Genomic DNA, 18,144 nt, shown 5'->3' with positions numbered 1-18,144 from the left:
CGCCTGCGATTGCGCTGCGGGGGGGCATCCACCCCATTTGCCCACCAGGGAGCATTCACAGATCCCTTTAGATGCCACTGTCAGCTTTGACAGCGGTGATCTAAAGGGTTAATGGCCAGCCGCGGCAATCGCCGCATGCTGGCTATTAGTGGCGGCCCCCGGCTACTGAGAACAGCCGGGGGCAGCAGAGTATGGAGCAGGCACGAGTCCGGAGCCCGCTCCATACAGACTGCAGAGCACCGCATGCTGGATACTAGCGGCGGTGATGCATCAGCGGCCCTCGGCTACTGAAATCAGCTGGGGGCCACAGAGTACGGAGCAGGCACGAGTCAGAGCCTGCTCCGTACACCCAGAGCGCCGCCGCGTCAGATCCGGCCTGCCTGGCTCCACAAATGTGGAATTTGTATCTCCTGATTCCCGGGACATGCTGTTCCGGGCATCAGGAGATACAAATTCCACATCCCTAAAAGGATCGATTCAAAAATATTTTGAATCGATTCAATATCGCCAAGTGAAAAATCGCGATAATCGCGCAAATAGATTTTTTCTTACATCCCTAGTAATAATTGGTTTGTGCTTCAGGCAGACAAATATTAAGGGATGATCATCAGTGCCACATGCTATGGCTTAAGTTAATTTGTAGAGATATGTCATGTTTTCCCTTATCTTAAAAAATTAATGAATAAATACAAATTACATTATTACTTTTGCAAGCGCTGGAAAAGGCTGATAGGTCAACCCATTTATAAGGTGGGAGGGCCCTCCCAGAAACCCTTACATTTCCTCAATCACTCTCTCTGCCTTCTTGGAAGCTGTTACCTTATCCTGCACATATGTAATGATAACTGATCCTGACCCCCCTGTTAATAAAATCTTATATAGTACCACTGTCACATTTTAGTCCCATTTGTCCCATTTGTTACTTATAATCTAAATTATTCCTGGCACAATAACTTACAAAAAATTCCTGGAAACATGAATAAGAGGTTTTGCTTTTTTCTAAATTACCGTATTTTTCGCCGTATAAGACGCACTTTTTCTTCCCCAAAATTGGGGTGCAAAAGTTGGTGCGTCTTATACGGCGAATACACACCTATCGCAGCGGTCCCTGTGGCCATCAGCGGCCGGGACCCGCGGCTAATACAGGACATCACCAATCGCGGTGATGCCCTGTATTAACCCTTCAGAGGCGGCAATCAAAGCTGACCGCCACGTCTGAAGCGAAAGTGACATTAACCCGGCTGCTCAGTCGGGCTGTTCGGGACCGCTGCGTTGAAATCACGGCATCCCGAACCCTCAGTGTCTGCTCCGTGCTGGGATCCCCTGCATGGCCGGCACTCTCCTTCGACGTCATCACGTCTTCGCGCACGCCGTCCCATCATCCAATAGGAGCGGAGTGCGTAGCGACGTGATGACGGCGACGTGATGATGGCGACGGAGAGCATGGATCCCGGGGAAGAAGACGTCCGGAGCGTCGGGGACACCACGGGGACGCGGCGACAGCGATGTAGCGACATCCAGGGCAGCGGTGACGGGTACGGAGCGGCGGGGACACGTGAGTATTACCTCCTATACCTGTGGTCTTCAACCTGCGGACCTCCAGATGTTGCAAAACTACAACTCCCAGCATGCCCAGACAGCCAACGGCTGTCCGGGCATGCTGGGAGTTGTAGTTTTGCAACATCTGGAGGTCCGCAGGTTGAAGATCACTGTTGGGTTCAGAATCTTTTTTTTCTAGATTTTGCACCTTTAAAATTGGGTGCGTCTTATATGCCGGTGCGTCCTATAGGGCGAAAAATACGGTAATCCAGAACTTTAGTGACCAGTCACATTGACTAATAGACAAGTGAATTTAGGGGAATCTCTGCAGAATAACATTAAATATTAAAGACTCCCATACACTTTAGTCTCTCCTTCCCTTAGATAAGCATAATGCTTCTAATGTATGTATTAACCAAGTCTGCGTGTTCTTTCTGCCACAAACAGGAATGTTAGTTTATTCCATTTAAGAAAAATTATGAGGAAACTACATGTAAAAGTAACCTGTTTAATAGTATGGCGCCTGTGGTGTAATAGTATGGTGCAGGCAGGAGTCTGCAGTGGACCTGTGCCCATACTGATCCCGTAGGCACCTTTATAGTGCCCATGCGCTGAGCAGCAGGACATAACATAATGATGGAATTCAGAGAAGTCTTTCATCTCTATTGTATAATATTTTGTCTTGCTGTGGTTAAAGGGGTTATCCAGGAAAAAACTTTTTTTATATATCAACTGGCTCCAGACAGTTAAACAGATTTGTAAATTACTTCTATTAAAAAATCTTAATCCTTTCAGTAGTTATGAGCTTCTGAAGTTAAGGTTGTTCTTTTCTGTCTAAGTGATCTCTGATGACACGTGTCTCGGGAAACGCCCAGTTTAGAAGCAAATCCCCATAGCAAACCTCTTCTAAACTGGGTGTTTCCCGAGACACGTGTCATCAGAGATCACTTAGACAGAAAAGAACAACCTTAACTTCAGAAGCTCATAACTACTGAAAGGATTAAGATTTTTTAATAGAAGTAATTTACAAATCTGTTTAACTTTCTGGAGCCAGTTGATATATATATATAAAAAAAAAGTTTTTTCCTGGATAACCCCTTTAAAGCTCATCATGGTGTACAATCCTACTTAAAATGTGTCACAGGGAATCATTATGATGCAATCTAAAACCCATGTCCTGTGTCATTAGCCTGCCCCTTGAAATACCCTAGATTTGACTGTTGTTAGAGCATACTAAGCTATGCCCTTTAATAAAACCAACAAAAAAAAAAACCACAATTGTAACACCTGCTCTCCAGCTGGACACATGGCCGTGACCGCTCTCTGCTTACATCTCCGCTGCTGGTGGGGCTGGGATTCGCATCGTGGGATGCGCCCGGATGCGAATTCCAGCCCGTCACTCACCTCCTTCATCTTCCATCTCTCCATGTCCTCGCAGCCCCAGCGTGCGTGCCCCCGCCTCATAGGGCGTGAGTGCCCCGGAGCTCTTACTCTTAAAGGGCCAGTGCTCATATAATCAAGTGTCTACACCTGCACCCTGTCCTTAAATTTCAGTTCCTCCCTTGTTTCCCTGCCGGATCTTTGGTTACCTTGTGCCATAGTGAAAGTCCTGTGTACCTGCCCTGACCTTCTGCCACCTTGCCACGTCCTGCCAGTCTCCTTCTTTGCTATGCCACCTCCCAGTTACCTGTGTGGACGAGGCGTGCCAGGGGTAGCAACCTGGCACGACTCCGCTCCCTGGCACGGCTCACGTCATCATCCACATAGACTCAGAGGATCCACCACCTGCCGTGACCCATTAAAACAATCTTTTTACATATAATACATACTATTATATAATTGGTATTACCATAATATGTCAACTTAAAGATGGCTACTTCTTGTTGCTGCAATTAAATGAATGTACTAATAGATGGAATGACAATTGGCTTAGTTGTTTTATGTGGTTAAACTACATACAATATGCTGTAAAATTTGTTTGATTAGTAGATTAGTTTGTTATCATTCATACATATCCTTTCTTGGCTTTGTATTGTTTTTTATAGGCCGGACCTGATTGACATGGATACCGTTGCTGTTCAAAGCAACATTACAAACTTAGAAAATGCTTTTTATGTAGCTGAAAAACTGGGTGTTACTAGACTTCTGGATCCAGAAGGTCAGTGGGATTCTAACTATATAAAGGATAACAAAGAAATGCCTGTAACACTTCATTAAAACGCTGAACAACTTCTATTTGTTCTTTTATTTTTAGATGTAGATGTTTCTTCCCCAGATGAAAAGTCAGTAATTACTTATGTCTCTTCAATATATGATGTTTTTCCCAAGACTCCAGAAGGAGGGGAAGGAATTAGTGCAAATGTAAGTAGTGTGGATTTATATGTATACTAGTTTGTTTTAAGTTGTTTTTATTTGATTTCAGTGGTGTGTTACGATATAGCTCACAGACTTGACACATACCATTCTGCATACAGGGTTCTACTTGAAATATGTTCATCTGATAATAGGAATATTATGTGTGATGTTTTCCTTTTTGACTGGTATTAAACATACCCACTAAATAAACATTTGTATATAAAGGCAAACATCTTTTGGCAACCTACCTATTCTATTCCTATTACCTAGGTTAGGAGACTGTGTTTTTTTTTTTCTTTTTTAAACTTAGGCTTATGTTCACGTCTACCTGCGCTTTTGCATCCTAGAAAAAAACCCAGTATGTGCTTAGAAATAAACCAAAAGGAGATTTATTAAAACTTGTTCAGAGCAAAAGTTGACCAGCAGGCCATAGCAACCAATCAGATTACTTCTTTAATTTTTCAAAAGGCTTCTAGAAAAAAAAAAGGGAATCTGATTGGTTGCTATGGGCAACTGGTTAACTTTTCCTCTTCGCAGGTAGGTTTTGCTAAATCTCCCCCTATTAGTTTTCCTTCAGTTCATTGTACATTATGGATCCAGTATGGCTATGTCACATATACATATGCTGATGTAAACTACAAATGTACTGTAATGTTAGATTTGAACATAAACACCGAAATCAGGACATATACATTATAGTGTCATCCACTCCCTAAATGTCTAGACGTAGTAATAACATAATCACCGAAAAGTTTACCTAAGATCTACACAATAAAAAATAAAATTTATCAACCCATGGAGGTCTGGATATGGAGTCACACTCAAAATCAAAGTGAAAAAACCACACTACAGGCTGATCCAACTTTGATGTAATGTCCTTAAAACAAGCCAAAATGAGGCTCAGTAGTGGGTGTGGCTTCCATGTGCCCGTATGACCTCCCTACAATGCCTGGGAATGCTCCTGATGAGGTGGCAATGGTCTTCTGAGGAATGTCCTCCCAGACCTGGACTAAAGCATCCACCAACTCCTGGACAGTCTGTGGTGCAATGTGGTGTTGGTGGATGGAGCGAGACATGATGTCCCAGATGTGCTCAATCGGATTTAGGTCTGGGGAACGGGCGGGCCAGTCCATAGCATCAATGCCTTCCTCTTGCAGGAACTGCTGACGCACTCCAGCCACGTGAAGTCTAGCATTGTCAAGGCAAACCGCACCAGCATATGGTCTCACAAGGGGTCTGAGGATCTCATCTTGGTACCAAATGGCAGTCAGGCTACCTCTGGCAAGCACATGGAGGGCTGTGCGGCCCCCCAAAGAAATGCCACCCCACACCATTACTGACCCACCGCCAAAACCGGTCATGCTGGCAGCAGGCAGCAAAACATTCTCCACGGCATCTCCAGACTCTGTCACGTCTGTCACATGTGCTCAGTGTGAACCTGCTTTAATCTATGAAGTGCACAGGGCGCCAGTGGTGAATTTGCCAATCTTGGTGTTCTTTGGCAAATGCTGAACGTCCTGCACAGTGTTGAGCTGTAAGCACAACCCCCACCTGTGGATGTCAGGCCCTCATACCACCCTCATGGAGTCTGTTTCTGACCGTTTGAGTGGACACATGGCCTGCTTGAGGCCATTTTGCAGGCCTCTGGCAGTGCTCCACCTTCTCCTCCTTGTACAAAAGCGAAGGCAGCGGTCCTGCTGCTTGGTTGTTGCCCTCCTACGGCCTCCTCCACGTCTCCTGATGTACTGGCCTGTCTCCTGGTAGCGCCTCCATGCTCTGGACACTACGCTGACAGACACAGCAAACCTTCTTGCCACAGCTTGCATTGATGTGCCATCCTGGATGAGCTGCACTGCCTGAGCCACTTGTGTGGGTTGTAGACTGTGTTTCATGCTACCACTATAGTGAAAGCACTGCCAGCATTCAAAAGTGACCAAAACCTCAGCCGGATAGCATAGGAAATGAGAAGTGGTCTGTGGTCACCACCTGCAGAACCACTTCTTTATTGGGGGTGTCTTGCTAATTGCCTATAATTTCCACCTGTTGTCTGCTCCATTTGCACAACAGCATGTGAAATTGATTGTCATTGATCAGTGTTGCTTCCTAAGTGGACAGTGTGATTTCACAGAAGTGTGATTGACTTGAAGTTACATTGTGTTGTTTAAGTGTTCCCTTTATTTTTTTGAGCAGTGTATATTGCATATTACCTATAACAAATAAAATGCAATATAGTTCTTTGGTCTTGTTTTTTTTATCACTCACTTATTATAGGTAAGGGAACGTCACAGTGGTTGAGGCCAGCCTGTTAAGGAGCTGGGTCCCTCTATAGGTAGGGACAGCAGGTGGGGAGTCATTAGAACTAGAGGGCACAACATCCCCTATTCTTTCTTATTACATCCGGTAATTCCTATTTGTAGCTATACACAATATTCACCAGCCATCTAATCTTACATCTATCCTCTACACATATGTAGTTGGTATCTATTATTTTGAGACTGACCTGACGCTCCTTGATCTGCATGCCATGTGTATTTAAGTATAGGCAAATTTTTTAGGTGTTTTGCGTTTAATGATTTGATCTTAACGAGTATTGTAATAAAAGTTATGTTTCAATTGCCCGAACTATTGTGTAGATCGAGTATTGTAATAAAAGTTATGTTTAAATTGCCCGAACTATTGTGTAGATCTGAGGGTAACTTTGGTAATTCTCTAGATTTGAACATAGCCTGAAGATGGCCATACACATAGGCTGAAACAACATTCTGCAGTGTTTTAGGTTTTTACAAGGTTCGTTTTGGGTAAAACACTAACCTGATGTTAGTCTAGAGGGGTTATCATGGAATAGAAAAACAGAGCTAATTTATTTAAAAAACGGCTCCACGTCTGTCCCCAGGTTGTGTGTGGTATTACAACTTGGCTCCGTTCAGAACCGTGCAGATCCATACCCACCCTGAAGACAGATGGGTAGCAGTTTTCGGAAGAAATTATTTCTGTTTTTCTATTCTTTGATAATCCCTTTAAAGTGTAACTGTCATTTCAGGAAACTTTAGGCCTTTCGAAAGTTTTATTGGTGGGGGTTGGGGTGCAGAGATCCCCACAAATTGATAAAATCAGTAGAGAGAAGCGAGTTGATGAGTGCTCACTGAAGACAGACTACCTAGAAAGTTTTCTGAAAAAATAGTTACACTTAAAGCATCACTGTCATTTGTAACAAATTTTGACATGTTGACCAGACATGTCAAAAGTTTAAATTGCACCAGGTCTCGGTCCTTACATTTGCTGTGTTTATGAGTTATAGCCAGATGAAGTGCTCAACTCTCTGGCTGTCACTCAAACCAGACTCATTCCCTATTGACTATAATGGAGTGAATGAGTCAGATTTGGTGGCTGGTGAGGTAGTTGAGTTCACTTTACTGGCTAACAACTTGTGATTGCATTGGATTTTAGCACTGAGACCCAGTGTGATCTTAACTTTTGACATGTCTGGGCAACATGTCAAACGCTTTTTCATATAGAAATCTTGAAAGTGTAAAAATGTGGCTTTATTCAGTGGCATTTTTATCAAAATTCTATATGTTCTAGACTTTTTCTGGTGTTTTTCTCCATCAGCTTCTTTATGTAGCTTTTAACCCCTTAAGGACGCAGGACGTAAATGTACGTCCTGGTGAGGTGGTACTTAACGCACCAGGACGTACATTTACGCCCTAAGCATAACCGCGGGCATCGGAGCGATGCCCGTGTCATGCGCGGCTGATCCCGGCTGCTAATCGCAGCCAGGGACCCGCCGGCAATGGCCGACGCCCGCGATCTCGCGGGCGTCCGCCATTAACCCCTCAGGTGCCGGGATCAATACAGATCCCGGCATCTGCGGCGGTTCGCGATTTAAATGAACGATCGGATCGCCCGCAGCGCTGCTGCGGGGATCCGATCATTCATAACGCCGCACGGAGGTCCCCTCTCCTTCCTCCGTGCGGCTCCCGGCATCTCCTGCTCTGGTCTGTGATCGAGCAGACCAGAGCAGGAGATGACCGATAATACTGATCTGTTCTATGTCCTATACATAGAACAGATCAGTATTAGCAATCATGGTATTGCTATGAATAGTCCCCTATGGGGACTATTCAAGTGTAAAAAAAAATGTAAAAGTAAAAAAAAAGTGAAAAATCCCCTCCCCCAATAAAAAAGTAAAACGTCCGTTTTTTCCTATTTTACCCCCAAAAAGCGTAAAAAACTTTCTTTATAGACATATTTGGTATCGCCGCGTGCGTAAATGTCCGAACTATTAAAATAAAATGTTAATGATCCCGTACGATGAACGGCGTGAACGAAAAAAAATTAAAAAAGTCCAAAATTCCTACTTTTTTAATACATTTTATTATTAAAAAAAAAATTATTAAAAATTTATTAAAAGTTTTTTATATGCAAATGTGGTATCAAAAAAAAGTACAGATCATGGCGCAAAAAATGAGCCCCCATACCGCCACTTATACGGAAAAATAAAAAAGTTAGAGGTCATCAAAATAAAGGGATTATAAACGTACTAATTTGGTTAAAAAGTTTGTGATTTTTTTTAAGCGCAACAATAATATAAAAGTATATAATAATGGGTATCATTTTAATCGTATTGACCCTCAGAATAAAGAACACACGTCACTTTTACCATAAATTGTACGGCGTGAAAACAAAACCTTCCAAATTTAGCAAAATTGCGTTTTTCGTTTTAATTTCCCCACAAAAATAGTGTTTTTTGGTTGCGCCATACATTTTATGATATAAAGAGTTATGTCATTACAAAGTACAACTGGTCGCGCAAAAAACAAGCCCTCATACTAGTCTGTGGATGAAAATATAAACGAGTTATGATTTTTAGAAGGCGAGGAGGAAAAAATGAAAATGTAAAAATTAAATTGTCTGAGTCCTTAAGGCCAAAATGGGCTGAGTCCTTAAGGGGTTAAAACACTAGTAAAAACCCATGAAGAAAATGTCACACAATTAAAAGTCACCAAAAACATAGTTTAAACAGATATTTTTACATAAGACATGGGAAGAAATGTGTGTGAAATTGCCCTTAAATGGTAACTCTAACAAATTTTTGCTATTGCACTACTTATGGTAAATAAAAAATATTTCTAATATACTTTGTTTAAAAAAAAAATGAAGTTTTCTATTTGTGCTTAAAAAAGCTCAAGAGCACATTTTCCCCCATCTCATACACAGACTTTGGACCGAAGTCCAAACACAGGAAGTGCAGCCTGGAGTGCTGGGGGGGGGGGGGGGGGTCCAACCAACAGCATATGGCAGTCAATTGTGAGAGGAGCTATGGATTTTATGAGAGTGGACACCACCCTCAGCACTCCAGGCTGCACTTTCTGTGTTTGGACTTCAGTCCAAAGTCTGTGTATAAGATGGGGGAAAATGTGCTCTTGAGCTTTTTTAAAGGGTACCTTTCATCAAAAAAACTTTTGATATATTATAGATTAATTTATGCAGAGCAACTTTCCAATAATATGTTATTAAAAAATATGCTTCTTTCTATCTAATTTTCCACTTTGAAAAAATTACCACTAGGTGTCTCCCTACCAATCCTTTTTTTATAGATTTCAGACTCATGCAGGAGTACTAAATCTCAGACTGCATCCGGGACACAGACAAGCTCAGCACTGCTCCCTGGCAGTGAGCAGTGGTGAGTTTGTCTGTGCTCCGGCTGCAGTCTGAGATTTAGGACTCCTGCATGAGTCTGAAATCTATAAAAAAATGACTGGTAGGGAGACCCTTAGTGGTCATTTTTTCAAAGTGGAAAATTAAATAGAAAGAAGCATATTTTTTTGTAACATACTATTGAAAAGTTATTCTGCATACATTAATCTATAATATATCAAAAGTTTTTTTTTTGATGAAAGGTACCCTTTAAGCACAAATAAAACTTTTTTAAACAAAGTATATTAGAAATATATTTTTTTTTTTACCTTAAGGAGTGCAATAGCAAAAATTACTTTTAATGAGAGTTATCCTTAAAAGGATTACGCCACTGGAAAACATTTTTTAATACAACTGGTGCCAGAAAATTAAACAGATGTGTAAATTACTTCTATTAAAAAATGTTAATCCTTCCAGTACTTATTAGCTACAGAGGAAGTTCTTTTCTTTTTGAATTTCTGTTCTGCCTGACCACAGTGCTAGAGTAGGAGCAAATCCCCATAGAACACCTCTCCTGCTCTGGACAGTTCCTAAAATGGACCGAGATATCAGCAGAGAGCACTGGGGTCAGACAGAAAGGAAATTCAAAAAGAAAATAACTTCCTGTGGATCATAACAACAGCTGATAAGTACTGGAAGGATTAAGATTTTCTAATAAAAGTAATTTACAAATCTCTTTAACTTCCTGGCACCAGTTGGTTTAAAAAAAAATGTTTTCCAGTGGAGTACCCCTTTAAAGGAAAACTGTCACAAAATCCCCCCGCACTAACCAGAGGTACTGGCTGGTAGTGCAGGGGACACTGATCAATATGATGCCTACCATGCCCAGATCCGCTCGTTCTCTTCATTATTCCAGATATTCAAATGATCTTCTAACTGGCACGTGCAGGGTTACTGCTTTCATCTTGCACTGTGACGTCACCACTGCTCGGCCCACAACACCGCCCAGCTTATGCTTATTCATGCCCTCCCTCCACATCTCCCTCTCCTCCCCGCTCTGTATGTATCTCCGCTGCGCATGTGCCGGCTTCCTGTGTGCACCTGGAAGCGGCCTCAGCGCAGTACAGAGCTGGGAGAAAAGGGAAAGCATGAATATGCATAAGGCAGGCGGTGCTGCGGTCCGAGCGGCGGTGACGTCACAGTGCCAGATAAAGGCAGTAACCCCGCCCGTGCCAGTTAGAAGATAATTTGCATATCTGGAATAATGAAGATAACTGGCAAACGGTGGGGCGAATCCGGGCATGGTAGGCATCACATTAATCAGCGTCCCCCGCACTACCAGACAGTACCTCTGGTTAGTGCGGGGGGGGGGGGGGATTTGGTGACAGTTTTCCTTTAAGATAACTGTCCGATCACTTATATGGCCAGCAGCCTTACCACTACACCACAGTAGAGTGCATGCACGGCTCACACATGTTTTCATGGTGCATGATGTAACCTTGCTTATACTGGTATTCTCTTGTTTTAGGATGTTGAAGTAAAATGGATAGAATATCAAAATATGGTAAATTACCTCATCCAATGGATTAGGCACCATGTAGCATTAATGTCTGACAGAAATTTTCCAAATACTGTTGCAGAACTTAAGGTAAGAACTCATTTGTTTACACCATATTGTTTTTATCCTGAAACGTGTAAATCAATAACATTAAAAGAATTGTGTACATTGTTACCTAATAGATTGACTAATGAATTTGCCAATCCTACTAACCAGTTGTAAGCTATATTTATCTGAGGAACAGCCCTCACGATGAGCTGTACTTGGAAGTATAGTAAAGGCTAAATGTGATCCCTTATTGCCAAGTTTATTTATTATCTCAATAAGGTAAAAACAATATAATCGATAATACCAGGGATGCACAGCCTTGGGAACTGATACCACATTTTCCTTTCATGTGATTCTATACAGTTCCCCATCAGACAATATGAAGTAGCAATCTAGACACAGCCGACTAAAAATGATGCCCAGTGACAATTTGTATTATGCTCTTCCCTTCAGTTTTTTTTTTTATTGTTGTCTTTTAAAACAGTATTCTTATGGAATTCTGAGCAAGAGAGCAATCTGGGTAAACTGATGTGCTGTGATATACTAAGATTACTCCTCTATACAGCATTCTGGTCGAGTTCCAAACAAGAGAGCATGCAGCCCATATTATTTAACCCCTTAAAGACCCAGACATTTTACACGTTAGGACCCAGCCATTTTTTGAATATCTGACCACTGTCACTTTAAACATTAATAACTCTGGGATGCTTTTAATTATTCTGATTCTGAGCTACCGTATATACTCGAGTATAAGCCGACCCGAGTATAAGCCGAGACCCCTAATTTCAACCCAAAATCCCAGGAAAAGTTATTGACTCGAGTATAAGCCTAGGGTGGGAAATACATCATCCCCCCCTGTCATCATCCAGACCCGTCATTAACATCCTCATCATCATCCCCTTGTCATCATCCCACACATCCCCCCTTCATCATCCCCTTATCATCCCACACATCCCCCCTTCATCATCCCCTTATCATCCCCTTATCATCCCACACATCCCCCCTTCATCATCCCCTTATCATCCCACACATCCCCCCTTCATCATCCCCTTGTCATCATCCCACACATCCCCCCTTCATCATCCCCTTATCATCCCGCACATCCCCCCTTCATCATCCCCTTATCATCCCACACATCCCCCCTTCATCATCCCCTTGTCATCATCCCACACCCCCCCACCCCTTCATCATCCTCTTCTCATCATTCGCCCTCAGTGGTCTTCAACCTGCGGACCTCCAGAGGTTTCAAAACTACAACTCCCAGCAAGCCCGGGCAGCCATCGGCTGTCCGGGCTTGCTGGGAGTTGTAGTTTTGAAACCTCCGGAGTTCCGCAGGTTGAAGACCACTGCGGCCTTCGACATCATCCAGCCCCCTCTCACCCCCTTTAGTTCTGAGTACTCACCTCCGCTCGGCGCTGGTCCGGTCCTGCAGGGCTGTCCGGTGAGGAGGTGGTCCGGTGGGATAGTGGTTCCGGGCTGCTATCTTCACCGAGGGCGCCTCTTCTCCGCGCTTCCGGCCTGAAATAGAGGCGTTGCCTTGACAACGACGCAGAAGTACGTTGGCAATGAACGCACCTCTGCGTCGTTGTCAAGGCAACGTGACTATTCTGAGGCCGGGCCCGAAGCGCTTAGAAGAGGCCTCCCCGGTGAAGATAGCAGCCCGGAACCACTATCCCACCGGACCACCTCCTCACCGGACAGTCCTGCAGGACCGGACCAGCGCCGAGCGGAGGTGAGTACTGTACAGAAATAAAGGGGGGTGAGAGGGGGCTGGATGATGTCGAAGGCCGCAGTGGTCTTCAACCTGCGGACCTCCGGAGGTTTCAAAACTACAACTCCCAGCAAGCCCGGACAGCCGATGGCTGCCCGGGCTTGCTGGGAGTTGTAGTTTTGAAACCTCTGGAGGTCCGCAGGTTGAAGACCACTGCGAGTGGGGGAGTTCACTCGAGTATAAGCCGAGGGGGGTGTTTTCAGCGCGAAAAATCGTGCTGAAAAACTCGGCTTATACTCGAGTATATACGGTAGTTTTTTCGTGACATATTCTACTTTAACATAGTGGTAAATTTTTGTGTTAATTTGCATCCTTTCTTGGTGAAAAATCCCCAAATTTGATGAAAAATTGGAATATTTTGCATTTTTCTAACTTTGAAGCTCTCTGCTTATAAGGAAAATGAATATTCCAAATAAAAAAATTTTTTATTCACATATATAATATGTCTACTTTATGTTTACTTCATAAAATTGACATGTTTTTACTTTTGGAAGACACCAGAGGGCTTCCAAGTTCAGCAGCAATTTTCCAATTTTTGACAAAATTTTCAAACTCACTATTTTTTTTTCCACTAAAATGTGTGTTTCCCCCCCCCCACATTTCACATATTTGCAAGGGTTAATAGCAGAAAATACTCCCCCACTACGGGCGAACTACAATGCTCAGAAGAGAAGGAGTCATATTTGGCTTTTTGAGAGCAAATTTTGCTCGGGGGGCATGTCGCATTTAGGAAGCCCCTATGGTGCCAGGACAGCAAAAAAAAAAAAAAAAAACACATGGCATACCATTTTGGAAACTAGACCCCTTGAGGAACTTAACAAGGAATAAAGTGAGCCTTAATACCCCACAGGGGTTTCACGACTTTTGCATATGTAAAAAAAATAAAAAAACATTTCACTAAAATGTGTGTTTCCCCCCCAAATTTTACATTTTTGCAAGGGTTAATAGCAGAAAATACCCCCCAAAATTTGTAACCCCATCTCTTCTGAGTATGGAAGTACCCCATAAGTGGACGTCAAATGCACTGCAGGAGCGCTACAATGCTCAGAAGAGAAGGAGTCACATTTGCCAACTTAGAAGAAATGGGGGGGACATGTCGCATTATGATAGCGCCTATGGTGCCAGGACAGCCAAAAAAAAAACACATGGCATACCATTTTGGAAACTAGACCCCTTGGGGAACGTAACAAGGAATAAAGTAAGCCTTAATACCCCACAGGGGTTTCACAATTTTTGCATATGTAAAAAAAATATTTAAAATTTTTACAAGCAGAAAAGACCCCCCACAATTTGTAAATACATTTCTTTGGAGTAAGGACATACCTTTTTTTTTTTATGACAGCAGCTCGGCGGGTGCACAACAGGTCTTGTTATAGCGTGAGGTCAGTCAGGGGCCTTGAGCTTCATATGGAGCCAGGATGTTGGACCCCCCTCAAGGACTGTTAATGGGGGAGCACTGAGCTCTAAAATAGGGGAACACTTGGGGGACAACGGGCTGTAACTGGGGTAGACAGGTGGGGTACAGAGGCCCGTAATATGGGGTACAGTGGGCCAGAAAATTATAAATAATAATAAAACAGGATATGTTCCCAGAATGATGACCCAGAGCATAGCCAAAGCTAAAGAAAATATGCCCACCCCAAACCCTATTCTCTGAATCATCATTCTGGTAATGTGATGTGTGTGGCCGTCCCTAACCTGTTGCCTCAAATGCGCACCCGCTCAGGTGGAGAGAGAGCACTGCACATTTGAGGCAACATAAAAAGTCCCCGATGATAGTGACTAAGTGACCTATGACCCATTTCTGAAAAAAACACCCCCAGAGGTCTTATCCGTTTTGTTTTTTTCCAGGTTTTTTTGGGCAATTTAGTGGTTAATGGGGGTTAACATTTTTAATGTACTCTAGACTTGGTACATTGGTCAAATTATGGAAAATTCAAATGAAAAGGGAAAATTTAGCGCTCCATGGAAGTTTTTTATGCAGAGGCCCAGATTATCTGGGCAAGTGTCACACTGAGTGGTGGTGTCCTTCCGTATCCCCTTCCTGTGACACACTCTGCATCTTTTCTGGGATCGTCCCGTCCTTCCAGTGCGGGGGACCTCACCTGGAAAGTGCTGGCCAGGGATGATCCTGGCACCTATAACTCCAGACCCTTGGGAAGTCCGGCCTGATCTTTCCCGGTCAGCAAAGATCAGGAACCTTAGGGCTTCTTCTTGGTACTGGAGGAATGTCCCTGTGTTGCCAGTGTACTGGGATAGTACAAAAGTGTTGTACATGGCAACCTGTACCAAGTAGACCGCCCGTGTTTTCCGCATGGCGTTATATGGCTTGAGGACTTGATCTGAGAGATCAACTCCCCCCATATACCGATTATAGTCCAGAATACAATCCGCTTGAGGACTGGTCCCACGGTACCTCGCACAGGGACAGTGGTGCTGCCATTCCCATGAATAGTGGTGAGTATAAGGACATCCCTCTTATACTTCACCAACAACAGGTTATCATGGGTCAGAGCAGGGGACTCACCCTTGGGGATAGGCGTCTGGACCAAATTTAGAGGGAGGCCTCTCTGGTTCTTCCGCATGGTCCCACAAGCGGACGTGGATCTGGCGGAAAGGGATTTGAACAGAGGGATAACACCTAGCTAACACCCAGAGTGGGGGGACATTCTGGGGATTCAATACGAGATCTTTCATATACTCTAAATTTGCAAGTGTACCCAGAGGTACTCTCGCAGAGTTTGTAGAGTTTCACGCCATACCACGCCCGCTTCGAGGGAATATACTGGCGGAAGATGAGTCTCCCCTTAAAACTCATGAGAGACTCATCTACCGAGAGGTCCCTGAGCGGTACGTAGGCCTCCAAGAATTTGGCCCCAAATTGATCGATGACCGGCCTCACTTTATAAAGCCGGTCATAGGTGGAATCACCTCTGGGCGGACATACCCCATTATCTGCATAATGCAGGCATTTACGAATGGCCTCGGTGTGGTGTACTACTTTATATAACGGTGTGTGATTATCCCTCATACACCGTTATAATGGGGGGGGGGGAAACGCTGCGGCCCGAAAAAAGGGGTGGCGATTGCAGTGCTCTGAACCCCTAATAGGTCCCTGGTGACACTGATCACAGGACCCTAGGGGCCTATTAGGGGGTCAGGTGGGGGGGATTTTGCTCTCGTGAATTCGCGAGCGCTCTGCTGCGATCGCCGACATGTGGGGGTCCCGGGACCCCCTTCGGCGTTTGCATGTTATGCCTGCTGAACGATTTCAGCAGTCATGCCATTCCGATCTCTGCCGGGCACCGCGGCAGGGACCGGAATATACCATGACGTACATGTACGTCATGGGTCCTTAAGTACCGGGGTCCCATGAAGTACATTTACATCATGGGTCCTGAAGGGGTTAAATAGATGGGAATACTTCTATAACTCCTACCTTGCAAACCTTTGAAATACTGTATTCCATTTTAAGCCATATTTGTCTCAAATCGAATTTTTTTGTCCCGTCACAAAATCGCATACGGGGCAAAATTGAGCCGACTGGAGTCAGTATCTGACTCAGGTTGGCTCATTCAAATGAATGAGATGGGGGCAGGGTCTGGCTGGGATATGGGAGTGCCAGGTTTTTACTCCCTCCCAGCCGGATCTGAAACCCATATAAACGCAGTGTGAATCCAGCCTTACAGGAGTTGTTGAAACTTCTTTTTCTAAGCTGTCTGTCACTTATGGACATGGAATATATTAGTTTCTATACTCACCCACAGCCCCTTTCCCTGCCTATTGTGTATTCGCCCTAAGCGGCGTATTCAAAACCTACGAAGACAGTTCCTTCCTAACTAGGTTCTGGGGCGTCCAATCAAAATAACCAATTACAAAAACACAGTAAGAGGTCAGGGAAACAGTCAGAAATACAAAGGTAAAAACACACTATAACAATACTCAAGAAACACAAAACAAACACAAAGGATTGTCAACAAGCCGAGCTGGGAAACCAAGAGGACAGTAATATGCAGAGATGAAAGCCAGAGATAATTCCAAAGACAAAGCCGGGGTCACAAATACCAGATAATCAAGATGGATGCAGATGCAGGATGCAAGTTCTTTCACAGCCGAGCTGTATTAGCCCCCTGCAGGCTTAGGCTCCTTTCACACTGCCGCTAGTGCCCGGCAGTGTGACGGCCATTAGAAGATAGCGGGACAAAAATTTATGCTTGCGCCGTCTTTTTCTCCTATTATCTTTCGGCGGAATAACGGCTGCAATAATGGACGTCAGAGAATCGCATTCAAGTGAATGGGATCCTCTGTGCCCATTATGCCTCCCTTTGGGCTACGGGACACTAACGGCTGTTAAAGGCAAAAAAAAAAAAAAAGAGAGCCTTAATGGCTGTTTGTGGTGGAGCCCAGCGGCAGTGTGAAAGTAGCCTTATTTAGGCAGCTGAGCAGTTGTGGTGAAACATGGTATCTGATTCGCAAAAAAGACAAATCCACGGATATGTAAGAGTTTAACCACAGCAACCAAGCTCAGAACACAAACAGAACATTTAAAGAGACAAGGATCTTACACTATGCTTTATTGCTGCTGCTATACATGTACATGGATATGTTTCGAAATGTCTCTCTAGCTTGTCCAAAGCAGTGATATCAATTTAGGATTGTTAAAACTAATGACAGATTTTAATGGCTGGACATTTTGAGCAATAACATTAACATAAATAGAGTTTATTCATTTTGTTATTAAATTCATGTAACAGCCAATCCACAATCTTTTATAGCTGTGTCAAATAAATCGCTGGTGCAATGCTTATCTAAATGATCTGTTTTGTGTCATTTTTGGTTGCATTAACATTTGATGGGACTTGCCCATGCAAGGAGTTACTTTTTTAATAAAGTTTGGAATCTACATTTTGATCTGAATTAGGTTAGTTAGGTGATCTACCAGGGGCCCAGAGCCAGGAACATGTGGCATGTAAAGGATGCACGGAGTGGTGCATCAGGAGAATTTCCTGAAGTATACAACATGTTTCATGTTGAGAAAATGTATACCACGTGGTATATAAATGTAATAAAGTTCTCAATCTTGCTTTAACAAAAAAAAAAGGATTCTCATCTGTACCATCTTCCGGTGCTTCAATGACAACAGTGCCTGGTCCCTCTGATCAGCAGTTCCTTGTCCCATTTCAACATGCAGGAAATGCCTGCTCAGTCAGTAACTGGCTGCAACAATACCGCTTCA

At 43.7% G+C, this 18,144-nt stretch overlaps 1 protein-coding gene across 20 annotated transcripts in view; it reads left to right on the top strand.

Annotated features, from left to right (window-relative positions):
• DST (dystonin) overlaps positions 1 to 18,144 on the top strand; it is a 613,928-nt gene that overhangs the window by 322,084 nt on the left and 273,700 nt on the right. For all 20 annotated transcript variants that reach the window (XM_056565774.1, XM_056565763.1, XM_056565758.1 and 17 more), the window contains 3 exons: positions 3,585 to 3,697; positions 3,794 to 3,900; positions 11,060 to 11,179. In XM_056565774.1, coding sequence (XP_056421749.1) covers positions 3,585 to 3,697; positions 3,794 to 3,900; positions 11,060 to 11,179 — 340 coding nt within the window. The remainder of the gene's footprint in view (positions 1 to 3,584; positions 3,698 to 3,793; positions 3,901 to 11,059; positions 11,180 to 18,144) is intronic.

The sequence above is a fragment of the Hyla sarda genome, chromosome 3 (genome assembly GCF_029499605.1).
Source record: "Hyla sarda isolate aHylSar1 chromosome 3, aHylSar1.hap1, whole genome shotgun sequence".
In the NCBI taxonomy this organism is placed as follows: Eukaryota; Metazoa; Chordata; class Amphibia; order Anura; family Hylidae; genus Hyla; species Hyla sarda.
This window is presented reverse-complemented; position numbering and strand designations above follow the sequence as displayed.